This window comes from Chiloscyllium punctatum, chromosome 16, assembly GCF_047496795.1.
Source record: "Chiloscyllium punctatum isolate Juve2018m chromosome 16, sChiPun1.3, whole genome shotgun sequence".
NCBI classification, from domain to species: Eukaryota; Metazoa; Chordata; class Chondrichthyes; order Orectolobiformes; family Hemiscylliidae; genus Chiloscyllium; species Chiloscyllium punctatum.
In genome coordinates, this window is record NC_092754.1 from 43,333,296 (window position 1) to 43,348,975 (window position 15,680).

Genomic DNA, 15,680 nt, shown 5'->3' on the forward strand with positions numbered 1-15,680 from the left:
ATTTTGGAATAACAGTAGGGTGAAATGTTTCGGGTAATCTCCTGCCAGAAATAGGAACAATTCTAGATTAAAATGGTGAAGACCAATGCTGATGGAAGCATAACATGGGGTGGACCACAATTTTCACTCATGACAGACCATGAATCAAATAGTCACTCACAAAATCTTTGGTGGACAAGATAAAGATAGTTTGAATCAAAGTAACTAAGGAAGGCTGGGAGCCCTCATGGAGCCTGATGTTCATTGAATCATAGAATTCATACAGTGGGGGAGCAGGCCATTCAAACCACTGAGTCCACAATGACCCTCGGAAGAGCATCCCAACCAAGCCCAACCATCTCCGCAACCTCCCCCCTCCCCCCCTCCCACCCACCACCCTATACCTGGAACCCTGCATTTCCCATGACTAATCTACCTAGTCTACACATCCCTGGACACTATGGGCAATTCAGCATGACCAATCCACCTAACCTGCACATCATTGGACTGTGGGAGGAAACCAGAGCATCCGGAGGAAACCCATGCAGACACAGGGGAGAATGTGTAAACTCCACACAGTCACCCAAGAGTGGAATTGAACCCTGTCTCCGTGAGGCAGCAGTGAGCCAAGAAAAATCCTTGTCTACTTAAACCCTGAAAACTTGAGAGTCGTCTATTCAACACAAAAAACAAATTTCAAGTCTGCATAGGAGATCCCTGCAGACAAGACACTTCTCTACAATCAATAGGTGGCAAATCAAGTGCCCTTTGGCATCTCAATGTAATATTGAGATAAACTAACTTGGGCAATGTGTGAGAAGCACTTTAGATTTGTTAATGCAAATAGATTGTGACTGCTCAGTCTCTCAGTTCGATTTGCTACAAATCCCTTGATATTGACATCAGTTGATGCAGCATCCACCACCTTTGTGGAGACAGTTCCTAATCTTCAGATCCACAGAAAAGTACAAAGTAATTATTATTAGCATTAGCAATGGATTAAAATGTCGGTCCATCCAGCAATGTTTACATCCATGAACAATAAACAAAAATGCAAACAAATAACAACTCCACCGCAGTATCACAGTATGGAAACTTCACCAAAGACCCAAAAGTTCCCCCACAAACTGACAGATCTCAGAGCTCTACCACACACCCACAGAGCAAGCAGAACCACCACAGACCCACAGATACTGGAGTTCCACCAGTGTCCCACAGAGTATGAAGCTCCACCACAGACCCACGGAGACTGCAGCTCCACCACAGACCCAAGAGCTGGGAGTTCTGCGACAGACCCACAGTTCCCAGAACTCCGCTACAGACCCAAGGAGCTCAGAGTTCCACCACAGACCCACAGAGTCCAGACCTTCACCACAGTCCCACAGAGCCCAGAGATCCACCATAGACCAACAGAGCCAAGAGCTCCACCACAGTCCCACAGAAAACAGAGCTCCACCATCGACCAACCGAGCCCAGAGCTCCACCATAGACCAACAGAGCCCAGAGCACCACCATAGACCAACAGAGCCCAGAGCTCCACCATAGACCAACAGAGCCCGGAGCTCCACCAAAGATTCACAGTGGCCCAAACTCCACTATGGACCCACATACTTGCAAACTCCAGCACCGACCCACAGAACTTGGAGCTCCACATCTGAGCCCAGAGTTCCACACAGACCCACACAGTCCATAGCTCCGCCACAGACCCACAGAACAGGGAAATCCATCACAGACTCAGAAACTCCACTACAGACTCTGGAGATCCACTAGATACCCCACGACTCCCCAACTGAACTATGGAACAGAGAACTTCACCACTGGCCCACAGACTTGAGGACTCCACCACTGACGCACAGAGCCTGCAGCTGTACCACAGACATGTGGGTCTGAAGCTCCACCACCGAGTTGGAATACCACCCAGGCACACACAGACAGAAACTGTCACAGAGACACTGAGGAACTCGAGCAATATACCACAGAGTTTATGACACAATGATAATATTAGGAGATGGTCACAGAGAAGTCTGGGCAATCATTGCTCTCGTCTCAAGTCAGTCACATATTTTATAAGGTCATGTATGAAAATACTATACTTAGAAAGGTGATGTCTATATGTTTGTTTAATTCATTTTCAACTTACTCACTTGGCATGAGATAAAATGAAGATGAAGTCAATGAAAAAGAACAGTGAGATATGAAAACATAAATCATGGGATAGTTTCTGGTCTAATGACACCCTGAATGTCGCCATTTAGTATTAGGTCAAGATGTTAATCCATTCTTTTAACTGAATATTACTACCAAGCTGCTTCCTGTTTATACAATGTATGTGTTAGTTTCTAGCAATGTACTTCATATCCCTACATTACAAATGTATTGCCTTCACAGCTTTACCTGATGCATTGTAGAAGATCAACTGGTAAATACCGCAGAATTCTAACATAACAACCTTATCAGTTATACATGAGTATACCATACAGTCTGGAGAGATGCAGGACAAGAAATGTGACAATGACCCTCTCTCCCTGTCTGGAGTACAAAAAAGTATCTATTGTTTTTACACTTTACTAACGCTACCATATAATAATAAATACTAAAATATTCATTCAAACTGTTCTAAGGTGGTACTTATAAAGAGTTTGACACAAGTGCTGCAAACCAAACCACAAAAAGTCTGAAAAAACAGGTCCAGAACCTCGGAGAGGCTCACACTCCACAACTGACTCCATGAGAGGTAAATCATGCAATTGATTTAAAGGCTCATGACCTCCTTTCAAACTCCAGTTCCCATTTTAGGAAGAAGGAACACATTACTCATAAATATAATCCTTACTGTTTATCACCTTGGAGCCTAAACTAACTAAATTAATCTGCAAGAATAATTTCTAGGTAATGCACATCTGATTCAAACATGGAGTCATAGTACTAAATAACTGTCCTTTTTAGTACTCAGATACTGCATATGATGGGTTTGGCTGAGGATCCTAAAGCTATAATGTTCCTATAGACTCGCAACTCCAATGTCCAGTACTGTATCAATATTGGAAACAAGGAGTCAGACTGAAGGGAATGATAATTGGCTCAGATTTGTGTTGGACATATGGTTGCTGAACGTGCATGGGACATTTGTTGATGCGACATCAACACTACCATGGTCATTAGTCTTATTGCATACGTTGATCTTAAGCTGTTGTCTTGCACATGTGGCTGGAGTTAATCTTGTTATCATGACAGTAATTGCTCTATCAGTGTGACAGACTCAGAACTCACAAGCACTGCTGGCTTCTGCATAGCTCAGTTAAGCTGTTGCACCAGCATTTGAAAGTTACTGAACAGTACTTTGTTGTAAAGGTGAAGTAAATCACCAAAGTCTTACTGGATCATAGGTTGCCCTCTTATCTGAGAGAGATACGAATGATGACGATGTAACCTGAGGGACACTATGCCTCAGGCAAGGGGACAGGCTGAGAAGGAGAATCTTTCGTGATAACCTCAGCTGGTGCCGGAATTGAACCCACAGTGTTTGCATCCGCCTGAGCTAAACTAACCCTATAGGTGTCAGACATAGTTCACAGCAAGTCCCAGAGACTATGTGGAACAATTACTGGGACATTTGCAGGTGTTGGAATTCCAAAACTTGACCAGTGAATGACCACCTTCATCATTAAAATCATAAGAAGTAGGGGCAGGAGTTGGCCATTCAGCCCCTTGAGCCTGTTCCATTCATTCAATAAGATCATTGTTGATCTGATTGTGCCATTAACTCCACTTAAACTTGGCTGACTGGTACCAGCTTCATAGCTTCCAACTTCAGAAATTGGAAGATCTCATTATTTGTGCAACCAAAATGGGAAATGGGTTAGGGTGTACAATTTTCTAGGTAGTTAAAATTGAATCTGATTTACTGATAAATGCACAATGTGATATATTTCCTATCAGTCCTGGTTTCAGAATATTGAGTCTGTCAAATAATTCCCATATCAGAAGTGCAATCTCTAAAATCTCAACTTCAGACAGAAGAACAATCTGTAAAGTGTCTGCGCTCTCCAAATTTCAATTCAACTAAGAATAAATGGTTAAATAATTTCTTTCAAAAATTTTGTACATTTTGACATGTCCACAGAACTCTCAATGTCATAAAAATTCTGATTTAAATCCTTCCTGGTAAACATGTATATTAAAGTTGAAGACTGCTCTCAAGACGTTACGACAATGATTGGGTTTTGCAGCTGCATAGGACTGGTCCTGAAGCTCCTGGTCATACTAACTCCTCCACTTCCCTGTTCTTCTGAAGCATCTTTCTTACAGAGGATCATGTCTTCTAAATCCTTTACTGGAGTCAGCGCACTCTGGTGGAATGAGGTACTTATACCACTTTGACGAGATCCTCATTCCTGCCTCTTGGTGCTTGCAGTGAGGTCACTGTCAGTTCAGAGGGAATGAAGGTCAAACACGGGGTTACTAGTACATTGAATACAGTTCATTCTTCCAGAGAAAGATGTCTGCCTGAAGATTGTCCATTATAAAATGGTGACCAATGATCATAAGATTGTCCAAGGAGTTGTGTCAGGAGAGAAGCAGCACCCATCTCTTGCATTTGTAAATCTTTTCTTGTTTATATTAAAGGCAAATTATAAAAGACTGATGTTCAGCCAATTTGATTTCCATAGTGTCCTTATTGCACACTAGCCTTGGGCTATTGTACGAACTACCGTCAATTCTGACTGGCTATACATGGATACCTGGGCCATTTGAGCATATTAGCTGTTCCCTCATGATCTGAATGCTGCTAAGGATTTTCTTCTGATGTCCCATCAACGTTATTCCAAGTCTTCGGACGTCCCTGTGATTAAGAGGCAAAGACAGAAAGAGAAAAGACAAGAAAGAGTTTTAACAAAAAAATGAATGAGACCACAGTTCACAGCTTTATATGCAGATTAATAAAATTTCATTTAGTTTGTAAAAATATTCACAGTTGGACTGATGCCTATTTTATGACAGAAAGGAGACTTGACCTAAACCATGCAGAGATGTTGCTCGTTGGAAGAGAGGTGTGTGTGTGTGTGTGTGTGTCTGTGTGTGTGTGTCTGTGTGTGTGTGTGTGTGTGTGTGTGTGTGAGAGATGTTCATATCTTTACATGAAATGATAAATAAAAACCAGGCTGTGCAGAGAAACAGAACAGATTGAGTTGCTGAGCCTAAACACCATTTGCTATTAGATAGGACAGACTATCTAATGTGGAAGCACACATTCTCTCTGTCCATTAAGGAAAATGCAAGAAGGGAAGAGGAGGGAAACTATCTTGAAATTAAGAGTGATAGAATCATAGAGTCGTATACCATGGAGACAGGCCCTTCAGCCCAAACTGGTCCATGCTGACCACAATGTCCATCCATGCTAACCCCATTTCCTGCACTTGGCCCATATACTTCTAAACCTTTTCAATTCATGTATTTGTCCAAATGCCTTTTAAATGTTGTTAATGTACCCTCCTCAACCATGTCCACTAGCAGCTTATTCCATATGCATACCACCCTCTGTGTAAAAGCATTGCCCCTCAGGTTCCCTTTTATTCTTTTCTCTCTAATCTTAAACTGATGCCCTGTAGTCCTCGATTTCCCAACCCTAGGTAAAAGACTGAGTGCATTCACCCTATCCATGCCTCTCATGATCTTATACACTTCTATAAGATCCCCACCCCAGTCTCCTACGCTCTAAAGAATAAGGTCCAGCTTGTCCAATCTCTCCCTATAACTCAGATCCTTGAGTCCTGGCAACATGCTTGTAAATTGCTTCTGCATTCTTTTATGTTTAATAACATCCTTCCTATAACAAGGTGACCAAAACTGAACACAATACTCCAAGTGCAGCCTCAGCAATGTCCTGTACAACTGCAACATAACTTCCCAACTTCTATACTCAATGCACTGACTGATGAAGGCCATTGTTCCAAAAGCCTTCTTCACTGCCCTGTCTACCTGTGACTCCACTTTCAGAAAACCGTGCACTTGAACTCCAAGGTCCCTCTGTTCAATTACACTCCTGAAGGTGAAAGTGAGGACTGCAGATGCTGGAGATCAGAGTCAAGATTGGAGCGGTGCTGGAAAAGTGCAGCATGTCAGGCAGCATCCAAGGAGCAGGAAAATCGACATTTCGGGAAAAAGCCCTTTATCAGGAAGGGCTTCATGAAGGGCTTTTGCCCGAAACATCGATTTTCCTGCTCCTCAAATGCTGCCTGACCTGCTGTGCTTTTCCAGCAGCACTCTAACCCACACTCCTTAAGGCCCTACCATTCACCATGAAATACCTATCTTGATTTGACTTTCCAAAATGCAAGATCTCACACTTATCTAAATTAAACTCCATTTGCCACTTCTCCATCCACTTTCCAGCTGATCAAGGTCCTGTTGCAGTTTCTGATAACCTTCCCCACTGTCTACAATACCGCCTACTTTAGTGCCATCTGCAAACCCAGTTGTGATGGAAATTAAAACTTAAAGAGTGAGATGGTCAGAGCTTGGGTTCAAGGTGAGTATTCAAGGTGGAAAAGGCTAATGTTCAGATCTAATTTGGTATGCCAGTGTCAAGATATGAATCAGCTATTGGTAGGTTGCATTGCAGAAAAACAAAAAGCTTCCTTGCTAAATGAGTTAGAACTTCAGAAATGGGAGGACAAATAAATCCATTTAAGAGCGTGATTCCATATAGAATATGGAAAGGGCTGTTCCAAGAAGAGCAGTGAGTCTGACAACACTATCAAGTTGAGGAGGGTGTTAGATAGCTATTTGATGAATACAACAATGCAGGGGCGCTAGTCTGTATGTGCCACCATTCATAACCTGATGAATGTTAGAATGTTACAAAGTAATGCAGTCAGAACCTTCCAAGGAGGTATTCTCCCTTTTCCTCCTACAACCCCTCTCACTACCTCTCCACCTCCTCTGACCGTACTGCAACTCATCCTACTATCAATCCCCCACTCTCCCATCTTCCCCCACTCTTGGTCCCCTTACTGCCAGAACCTTAGGTTCAAATACTTCCGAGGATGCCATGATCTCAGCTTGGGGAGAAGGACTACAGAAGCAAGGAAGACATTTTGATATTAAGGATTTATCCACATGAAACATATTTGGGTAAAATTCCTTAAACCCAGAAAAAGGGGAGACGTTAAGGCAATTCTTATAATTTGGGGTTGTTAACAATGTCACTGGACATTCCTCTGCGAATTAAACTTGCGTACTGTGCCTTTCTTTGGTAGGACTGTCAACCCCATGGTGATCAATTTACTTCAGCATCTCATTGACATGACAAGATTCCCTACATTTAGTGGAAGCTGGCTGGTTGTATACATTTTCTCCCCAAAAAACAGCGAGCTGTACAGTGGAGTTAATCAGACAGCAACCTGCAAATGTGCAGTCAAATGTGTCAATCTGTGTTCTAGGTTAACCTGCTTCTCCACAGATTGTACTATAAAAACAACCTAACCAATAGCCTCAGAATGGAAATCAATTTAAGGGCAAGAAGTTACTTAACTAACATGTTACTTAGAAACAAAAGTACAAAAAAAGAGAGAATTCAGCACTTAGGAGTAAATTAATTTCAACATAATTCATAATTACAGCCTCTTGCCCAATGGCGACCATGAATTAAACAAGTAATTATCAGGGTGAAAAGTGGTCATCAAAAGTTGTTAGCAAACCGGATTAAGCAGAATCCCAAGGCTTTTTGTACACAAATAAAAAGCAAGAGGGTAGCAAGGACAAAGCAGCCCACTTGCTTGGCACATTATCTACTACCATCCACATATTTATGGTCTTCACCACAAACACACAGCAGCAGTGTGATGCATTTAGAAGATTCACGGTCGCAATTCAGCAAGACTCCTGAGGCAAGATCATCCAAACCTACAACCTCTACCATCTCAAAGGATGAGGCACAAGATACACGGTGGGCGGCACAGTGGTTAGCACTGCTGCCTCACAGCGCCTGAGACCCGGGTTCAATTCCCGCCTCAGGCGACTGACTGTGTGGAGTTTGCACGTTCTCCCTGTGTCTGCGTGGGTTTCCTCCGGGTGCTCCGGTTTCCTCCCACAGTCCAAAGATGTGCAGGCCAGGTGAATTGGCCATGCTAAATTGCCCATAGTGTTAGGTAAGGGGTAAATGTAGATGTAGGGGTATGGGTGGGTTACGCTTCGGCGGGGCGGTGTGGACTTGTTGGGCCGAAGGGCCTGTTTCCACACTGTAAGTAATCTAAACCTTTATCAGGTAACTCCTCAGCCTCCCATGTTCAAATACACTTGCAAGATCTCCAAGTCATTCACCACGCTGACTTGGAAATATATTAATGTTATTTCACTGCAGTGGAATCAAAATCCTGAAACTCTCTCCCAAACAGCAGTGTGGGTGTCCCTACATCCCATAAACTGCAGCGGGTCATGAAGGTAGCGCCCCACCGCCTACTCCAGGGTAATTAGGGATGGGCAATAAATGTTGGCCTTCCTACAAATGAATAAACAAAAACAAGAAATCAAACCTCTAGCCCTAATGACATACCATACCACTTATTGGAGCTTTCAGGTGTTCTTTACTCTGAAACCTGGTTCAATATTAGGATCTGTGATCTGTTTTTCTGAATAGCTTTGTCCCTTTATTCCTAAGAAAGCTTCAGTAATAACGTCATAAATAACCTTTAACCTTTGAAAACTAACAGCACAGAAAAAGGCCTTCAGCCCACTGAGTTTGTCCCAGTCAAAAGTAAGCACTTAGCTATTCTAATCCTATTTTCAAACACTTGGTTCATAGTTTTGTGGACTCCTTGCGAGCGGTCAAATAGACATTGAAACCTGTATATCGGGTCTCCCTTGCCTGCTGAGGTAATTTAACCCCATCTGCTAATGCTATTCTAGCCTGAGCTTACCAATGAGGTTCACAGTCTCTTTATTCTATTGAAGTGTCACTTACTTGAAGCTAGTTGACTAAGTGACTACTTGCCCATCTCTGTTAGGCTAGAAATTGGGGAGTTGGAGGTGGGTTAAGTCAGGAATCTGATTTTTCACTCTTTAATCTCACCTAAAATTACCACTGAGTTTGGCTCACACTAGCCCTCACCCTACTCTTGTACATGGTTGAGTTTGAATCCAGTGTGGAATTAAGAATCTAATGATGACCATGAAACCATTGCTGAAAAAAACCCATCTGGTTCACTAATGCCCTTTGGGGAAAGAAACTACTATCCTCAACTGGTCTGGCCTACTTGTGACTCCAGATCCACAGCAAAATGGTTGACTCTTATCTGCCTTCTGGGTAATTAGGGATGGACAATAAATGTTGGCTGAGCCAGTGATGCCCACATTCTGGGAAAAAATTAAAATAAAGGTACATAGATGCCGATAACTTAGTTACAATTCTGAAAAACCAATCCTTAATCACTAACTGCAAAATTCAGGCTGCAGAAACTTAGCGGAACTTTCTAGTAAAGCTGGCAAACAGGTTTGAAACCTTGAGATGTGTTGTTTGAGAAAAACCTGCTTATAATGAAGCAATTACTCCATCTGGGAGAATCTTCCTGCACACACTGATATTTGAAAACATTTGAAGTATCTGCTCCTGCAAGAATCAATTGCCATCAGACATCTATTCCTTAATTATAACCAGCAAAAGAAAACAAAACTGTGAGGCTTTTGCCTCAAAACATTTTTGGTTGAAGGATGGCAGAGTTAAACAACCTCACCATCACGGGCAGAAACATCTCAATCACTACAATGATCCATACTGCGTACATGGATTAAAACAGACAACTGATTGATGTCTATTGGACAGATCGGAGGAAAGTCTTCTTTTTCTGTGAAGGCTGATCAAAGCAAGTTGGGGTTTGCTCCAAGTGCTGTATGTTTAAAGGCTGTCACTGGCTGCAAACAAAGGCACTTTCAACAGAGGTAGAAGTTTACAAGTGTGAATGTTTCTTTGCATTAAAGAAATTGCACATACTATCATTTTCAGACACAAGTTGTATAACTCACCCAATGTTACAAAGTAAGTTATGATTCATTACCAAAATAGAGTTAACCCTAGTCAGTTCCACCTCTGCCATGTCTGCAGATGTAGTAATGGCAGCTTTTAAATCATATAGGTCTCTCAATGGCACGCGTGAGCTTTCGCTGTTCCTCTGGCATCTGCTCGCTTCCAGGTAGTGCTCATTCTTTGGGGATTGATTTACCCTTGGCAAGTGCTGTCATCTTGGATTTATTTTATTTCTGCATAATATACAGATATAGAAAATAGAAGTTGAAGTAGACCATTCAGCCCTTCGAGCCTGCTCTGTCTTTCAATCCAATCATGGCTGATCATCCAACTCAGTACCCCATCCCTACTTTCTCCACATACTCTGTGATCCCCTTAGCCCTCAGAACTGCACCTAACTCCTTCTTGAAAACATTCAATGTTTTTGCCTCAAATGCTTTCTGTGACAAAGAATTCCTCACCATTCTCTGGGTGAAGAAATTTCTCCTCATCTCAGTCCCACCCTGTATCCTTAAAATGTGACCCTGGTTCAGGATGTGGAGACATATGAGAGAAGCTATCACAGATCATTATCAGAATAACTACTTCAAGCTTCAGATTTCTTGCAATTGAGATGAACAGACATTTTTAACTTTCTGATGAAGGGTTTTTGCCCAAAACGTTGATTTTTCTGCTCCTCAGATGCTGCCTGACCTGCTGTGCTTTTCCAGCACCACATTCTTAACTCTAATCGTCAGCATCTGCAGTCCTCACTTTTGCCCATTTTTAACTAAATGTCTATTAGCTGGAACTCCAGAGTCTTAGCTTTGCTTGTTCTCTTGGCATAGTGATTGTTCCATCATACAGCCTCCATGTAACCTTCAAGTACTTCAATTTTGGGTCACCAACTTGAGCCACTTTATATAGATCAATGAAGTTTGTGATGTTGAATTTCATGATGTTGCATCAAACACCAGCGTCTGTACTGATGCTTCACATTCCCTAAATGTTCTCCTTCTGCAGTCATCGTTCTAACAAATATAAACCATTAGTTTCGATAACATCTGTTGTATGGTGCAAACTGGCTGATATTTCTCCAGATGCCCTCTTTATAACCTTACACTGCTTGTTTCCAGCAAAACACTTGGCTGCAAAGTGATTCCGCTTCCTGCGGTTATAGCACTGTTTTCCCCATCTTAGATATGCTTCCTTCTTGGTCTGTGTGACATCCTCCACAATATGTACATCTTGAACTTTCAGGCTTTTCTGCTATTTATTAATAATTTTATCCTCCAATCAGTTGTTCTCATGTCACTTGGATGTCTCTCAGCATAAAGTCTCATCTGTCCTGTTATTACACTCCAGATAACCAATCTCAGGGCTTCTGCACATTTCTTAGCAGATGTGCTCTCACTGCAGCATCTCATGGCTGATGTGATCCTACTGTTGATGAAATTATCTTCCAGTTTAGAAACACACAGGATTCAGCTAAGTATCTATGGAGTCAAATACTGATGAATAGTCTCTATGTCCCAGGAACTCTGATGTTGAAGATGTATAAGCAACAGCAATGTGGGATTCAAAGCTTGCCTTCAAAGCCCTCAAAAAATCTCTGCAATATGATTTTTCTGCTCCTCAATGCGTTTAAGTTGTAATACAACTTAAAACAATCTTACATCAGCATTAATGACAGTATTGCTACTTTTAATTGATCTGATTTTTAAATTAATGTTGTTATTTCCTAGCACTGCTATTGAGTAAAAAGTAATCCAACTCTCTCTTATAGCTCCTTTCATTTCCACAGTACATTGAAGCAGAAAACACACAACCATTTTGACTCAACCACAGACACATATATGCTAAGCTTCCCGTAGGTTTCCCCTTCTGAGGAATTACATCCTGATCATGTTCACGCTGGTCTTTATCCTTACAATCTATGTTGTGGTTCTGTTCGCCGAGCTGGGAATTTGTCTTGCAAATGTTTCGTCCCCTGTCTAGGTGACATCCTCAGTGCTTGGGAGCCTCCTGTGAAGTGCTTCTGTGCTGTTTCCTCCGGCATTTATAGTGGCCTGTCTCTGCCGCTTCTGGTTGTCAGTTCTAGCTGTCCGCTGTAGTGGCCGGTATATTGGGTCCAGGTCGATGTGTTTGTTGATAGAGTCTGTGGATGAGTGCCATGCCTCTAGGAATTCCCTGGCTGTTCTCTGTTTGGCTTGCCCTATAATGGTAGTGTAGTCTATGTAGGCAAACAAAAACTCTCCTACCATATTCGGCTTAAAGCTTGATCAGTATAAATTAACGGAGCAAAGGATTTAAGGAATATCTCAGGATCAGGAGCACAAGCTGTGTTAGCATGTAATGCATAAGTAATACAAATTTGTAGACCTTTGTCCCCCACTTCTTCCTTGCTGTTTCTTCCATTAGATGGCTCTCCTAAAAACTCTGAAGACCCACATGGTTTCAGCCTCAGCATTCCTCACTCCATGTTTCAAGTGATGTGTTTTCAATGGCTGCCACAAAGGCCTTGCACTTGTAAAGGTCACATGATTGTAGCAAACCATTCTGTATGGCAAGGATAAAGTAACAATTCTCAAAACAGGTTTCCATTCCTCTTGTTCACAGCATATAGCAAACAGCAAGGGATCTTGTGTTGCGCTGGTAGTGTCCCTACCTCTGAGTTACATAGACCTGGATTCAAATCCCAATTGCTCCAGAAGTGTGTGATGAACCCTCTGAAGAGTTTGATCAGAAAATATCTAGCCAGCAAAAGTCAATGCTAGCCCTCTTGTTCTGATGTTTCAAGAGAAGCATATGTCAGGTACAGGCAAGACAGATTGAATGAATCCTTTGAAGAGTATAAAGGCAGTAGGAGTCTACTTAAGAGGGAAATCAGGAGGGCAAAAAGGGGACATGAGATAGCTTTGACAAATAGAGTTAAGGAGAATCCAAAGGGTTTTTACAATAAAATTAAGGACAAAAGGGTAACTAGGGAAAGAATAGGGCCCCCTCAAAGATCAGCAAGGCGGCCTTTGTGTGGAGCCGCATGAGATGGGGGAGATTTTAAATGAGAATTTTGCATCAATGTTTACTGGTGAAAAGGACATGGGAGATAAGGAATGTAGGGAAATAGATGGTGACAGCTTGAAAAATCACCATATTACAGAGGACGAAGTGCTGGATGTTTTGAGAAGATTTGTAGCTCAGGTTGAGGTTCTGGATGTAGGTTTGCTCACTGAGCTGCAAGGTTCATTTTCAGATGTTTCACCACCATACTAGGTAACATCATCAGTGGACCTCTGGACGAAGCACTGCTGGTGTTTCCTGCCTTCTATGTTTATGTTTGAGTTTCTTTGAGTTGGTGATGTCATTTCCTGCAATGACGTCATTTTATGGTGATGTCACTTTCTGTTCCTTTTCTCAGGAGGTGGCAAATGGGATCCAAGTCAATGTGTTTATTGATAGAGTTCCGGTTGCAATGTCATGCTTCTAGGAATTCTCGTGTGTGTCTCGGTTTGGCTTGTCCTAGGATGGATGTGTTCTCCCAGTCGAAGTGGTGTCTGTCCTTATTTGTATGTAAAGATACTAGTGAGAGAGGGTCGGGTCGTTTTGTGGCTAGTTTATGTCCATATATCCTGGTGGCTAGTTTTCTGCCTGTTTGTCTAACGCAATATTTGTTACAGTTCTTGCACGTTATTTTGTAAATGACATTAGTTTTGCTTGTTGTCTGTATAGGGTCTTTCAAGTTCATTAACTGTTATTTTAGTGTGGTGGTGGGTTTGTGGGCTACCATGATGCCAAGGGGTCTGAGTAGTCTGGCAGTCATTTCCAGGATGTCTTCGATGTAGGGGAGAGAGGTTAAGGTTTCTGGATGCATTTTGTCTGCTTGTTTGGGTTTGTTGATGAGAAATTGGTGGACAGTGTTCATTGGGTACCGTCAAGACCATCAATAATACCCTTACTGATATAAAATTCATTAAAGACAAGGAAAACAACAACAAACTGCCATTCCTTGATGTCACAGTAGAGCGAACAGCCAATGGGGAATTTCAAACCAGCATCTACAGGAAACAACACAGACGGACCAAATATTGAACTACAGAAGCAATCACCCCAACATCCATAAATGAAACTGCATCAGAACATTATTTTCACAAGCAGTACACACTGCAGTACACAAGAATTACAGAGGAAAATCACCTATACAGTGTATTCAAAAAGAATGGGTACCCAACCCAGGATCTGATCAGGTGTACACTAGAACTCTGTGGAAAATTAAGGAAGTGATAACTGGGCCTCTTGCTGAGATATTTGTATCATCGATAGTCACAGATGAGGTGTTGGAAGACTAGAGGTTGGCTAATGTGGTGCCACTGTTTAAGAAGTGTGGTAAGGACAAGCCAGGGAACTATAGACCAGTGAGCCTGATGTCGGTGGTGGGCAAGTTGTTGGAGGGAATCCTGAGGGACAGGATGTACATGTATTTGGAAAGGCAAGGACTGATAAGGGATAGTCGAGTTTTTTTGAAGAAGTAACAAAGAGGATTGGTAAGAGCAGAGCGGTGAACATGATCTATGTGGACTTCAGTAAGCCGTTTGACAAAGTTCCCCATGGGAGACTGGTTAGCAAGGTTAGTACTCATGGAATATAGGGAAAACTAGTCATTTGACTACAGAAATGGCTCCAAGGTAGAAGAAAGAGGGTGGTGGTGGAGGCTTGTTTTTTAGTCTGGAGGCTTGTGTCCAATGGAGTGCCACAAGGATTGGTGCTGGGTCCACTACTTTTCGTCATTTATATAAATTATTTAGATGTGAGCATAAGAGGTACAATTAGTAGGTTTGAGGATGACATCAAAACTGGAGGTGTAGTGGACAGTGAAGAAGGTTACCTCAGATTACAACAGGATCTGGACCAGATGGACCAATGGACTGAGGAGTGGCAGATGGAGTTTAATTTAGATAAATGCAAGGAGCTGTATTTTGGGAAAACAAATCTTAGCAGGACTTATACACTTAATGGTAAGGTCCTAGGGAGTGCTGCTGAACAAAGAGACCTTGGAGTATAGGTTCATAGCTCCTTGAAAGTGGAGTCGCAGGTAGATAGGATAGTGAAGGCGGCGTTTGGTACGCTTTCCTTTGTTGGTCAGAGTATTGAGAACAGAAGTTGGGAGGACATGTTCCGGCTGTACAGGACATTGGTTAGGCCACTGTTGGATTATTGCGTTCAATTGTAGTCTCCTTCCTTTCGGAAGGATGTTGTGAAATTTGAAAAGGTTTGGAAAAGATTTACAAGGATGTTGCTATAGGGAGATGCTGAACAGGCTGGGGCTGTTTTCCCTAAAGTGTCGGAGGCTGAGGTTTTATAAACCTTATAGAGGTTTATAAAATCATGAGGGGCATGGATAGGATAAATAGATAAAGCCTCTTCCCTGGGGTGGGGGTGTCCAGAATTAGAGGGCATAGGTTTAGGGTGAGAGGGAAAAGATATAAAAGAGACCTAAGGGGTAACTTTTTCACACAGAGGGTGGTACGTGTATGGAATGAGTTGTCAGAGGTAGTGGTGGAGGCTGGTACAATTGCAACATTTAAAAGGCATCTGGATGGGTATATGAATAGGAAGGGTTTGGAGTGATGTGGCCGGCAGGTGGGACTAAATTGGGTTGGGATATCTGGCTGGTATAGACGAGTTGGAACGAAGGGTCTGTTTT

General features: G+C 42.3%; 1 protein-coding gene across 3 annotated transcripts in view; it reads right to left on the minus strand.

The window, feature by feature from the left end:
• Positions 1–388: 388 nt before the first annotated feature.
• Positions 389–15,680, minus strand: part of epha8 (eph receptor A8) — a 527,638-nt gene continuing 512,346 nt past the window's right edge. For all 3 annotated transcript variants that reach the window (XM_072586821.1, XM_072586820.1, XM_072586819.1), the window contains exon 17: positions 389–4,822. In XM_072586821.1, coding sequence (XP_072442922.1) covers positions 4,708–4,822 — 115 coding nt within the window. In that variant the 3' untranslated portion in view covers positions 389–4,707. The remainder of the gene's footprint in view (positions 4,823–15,680) is intronic.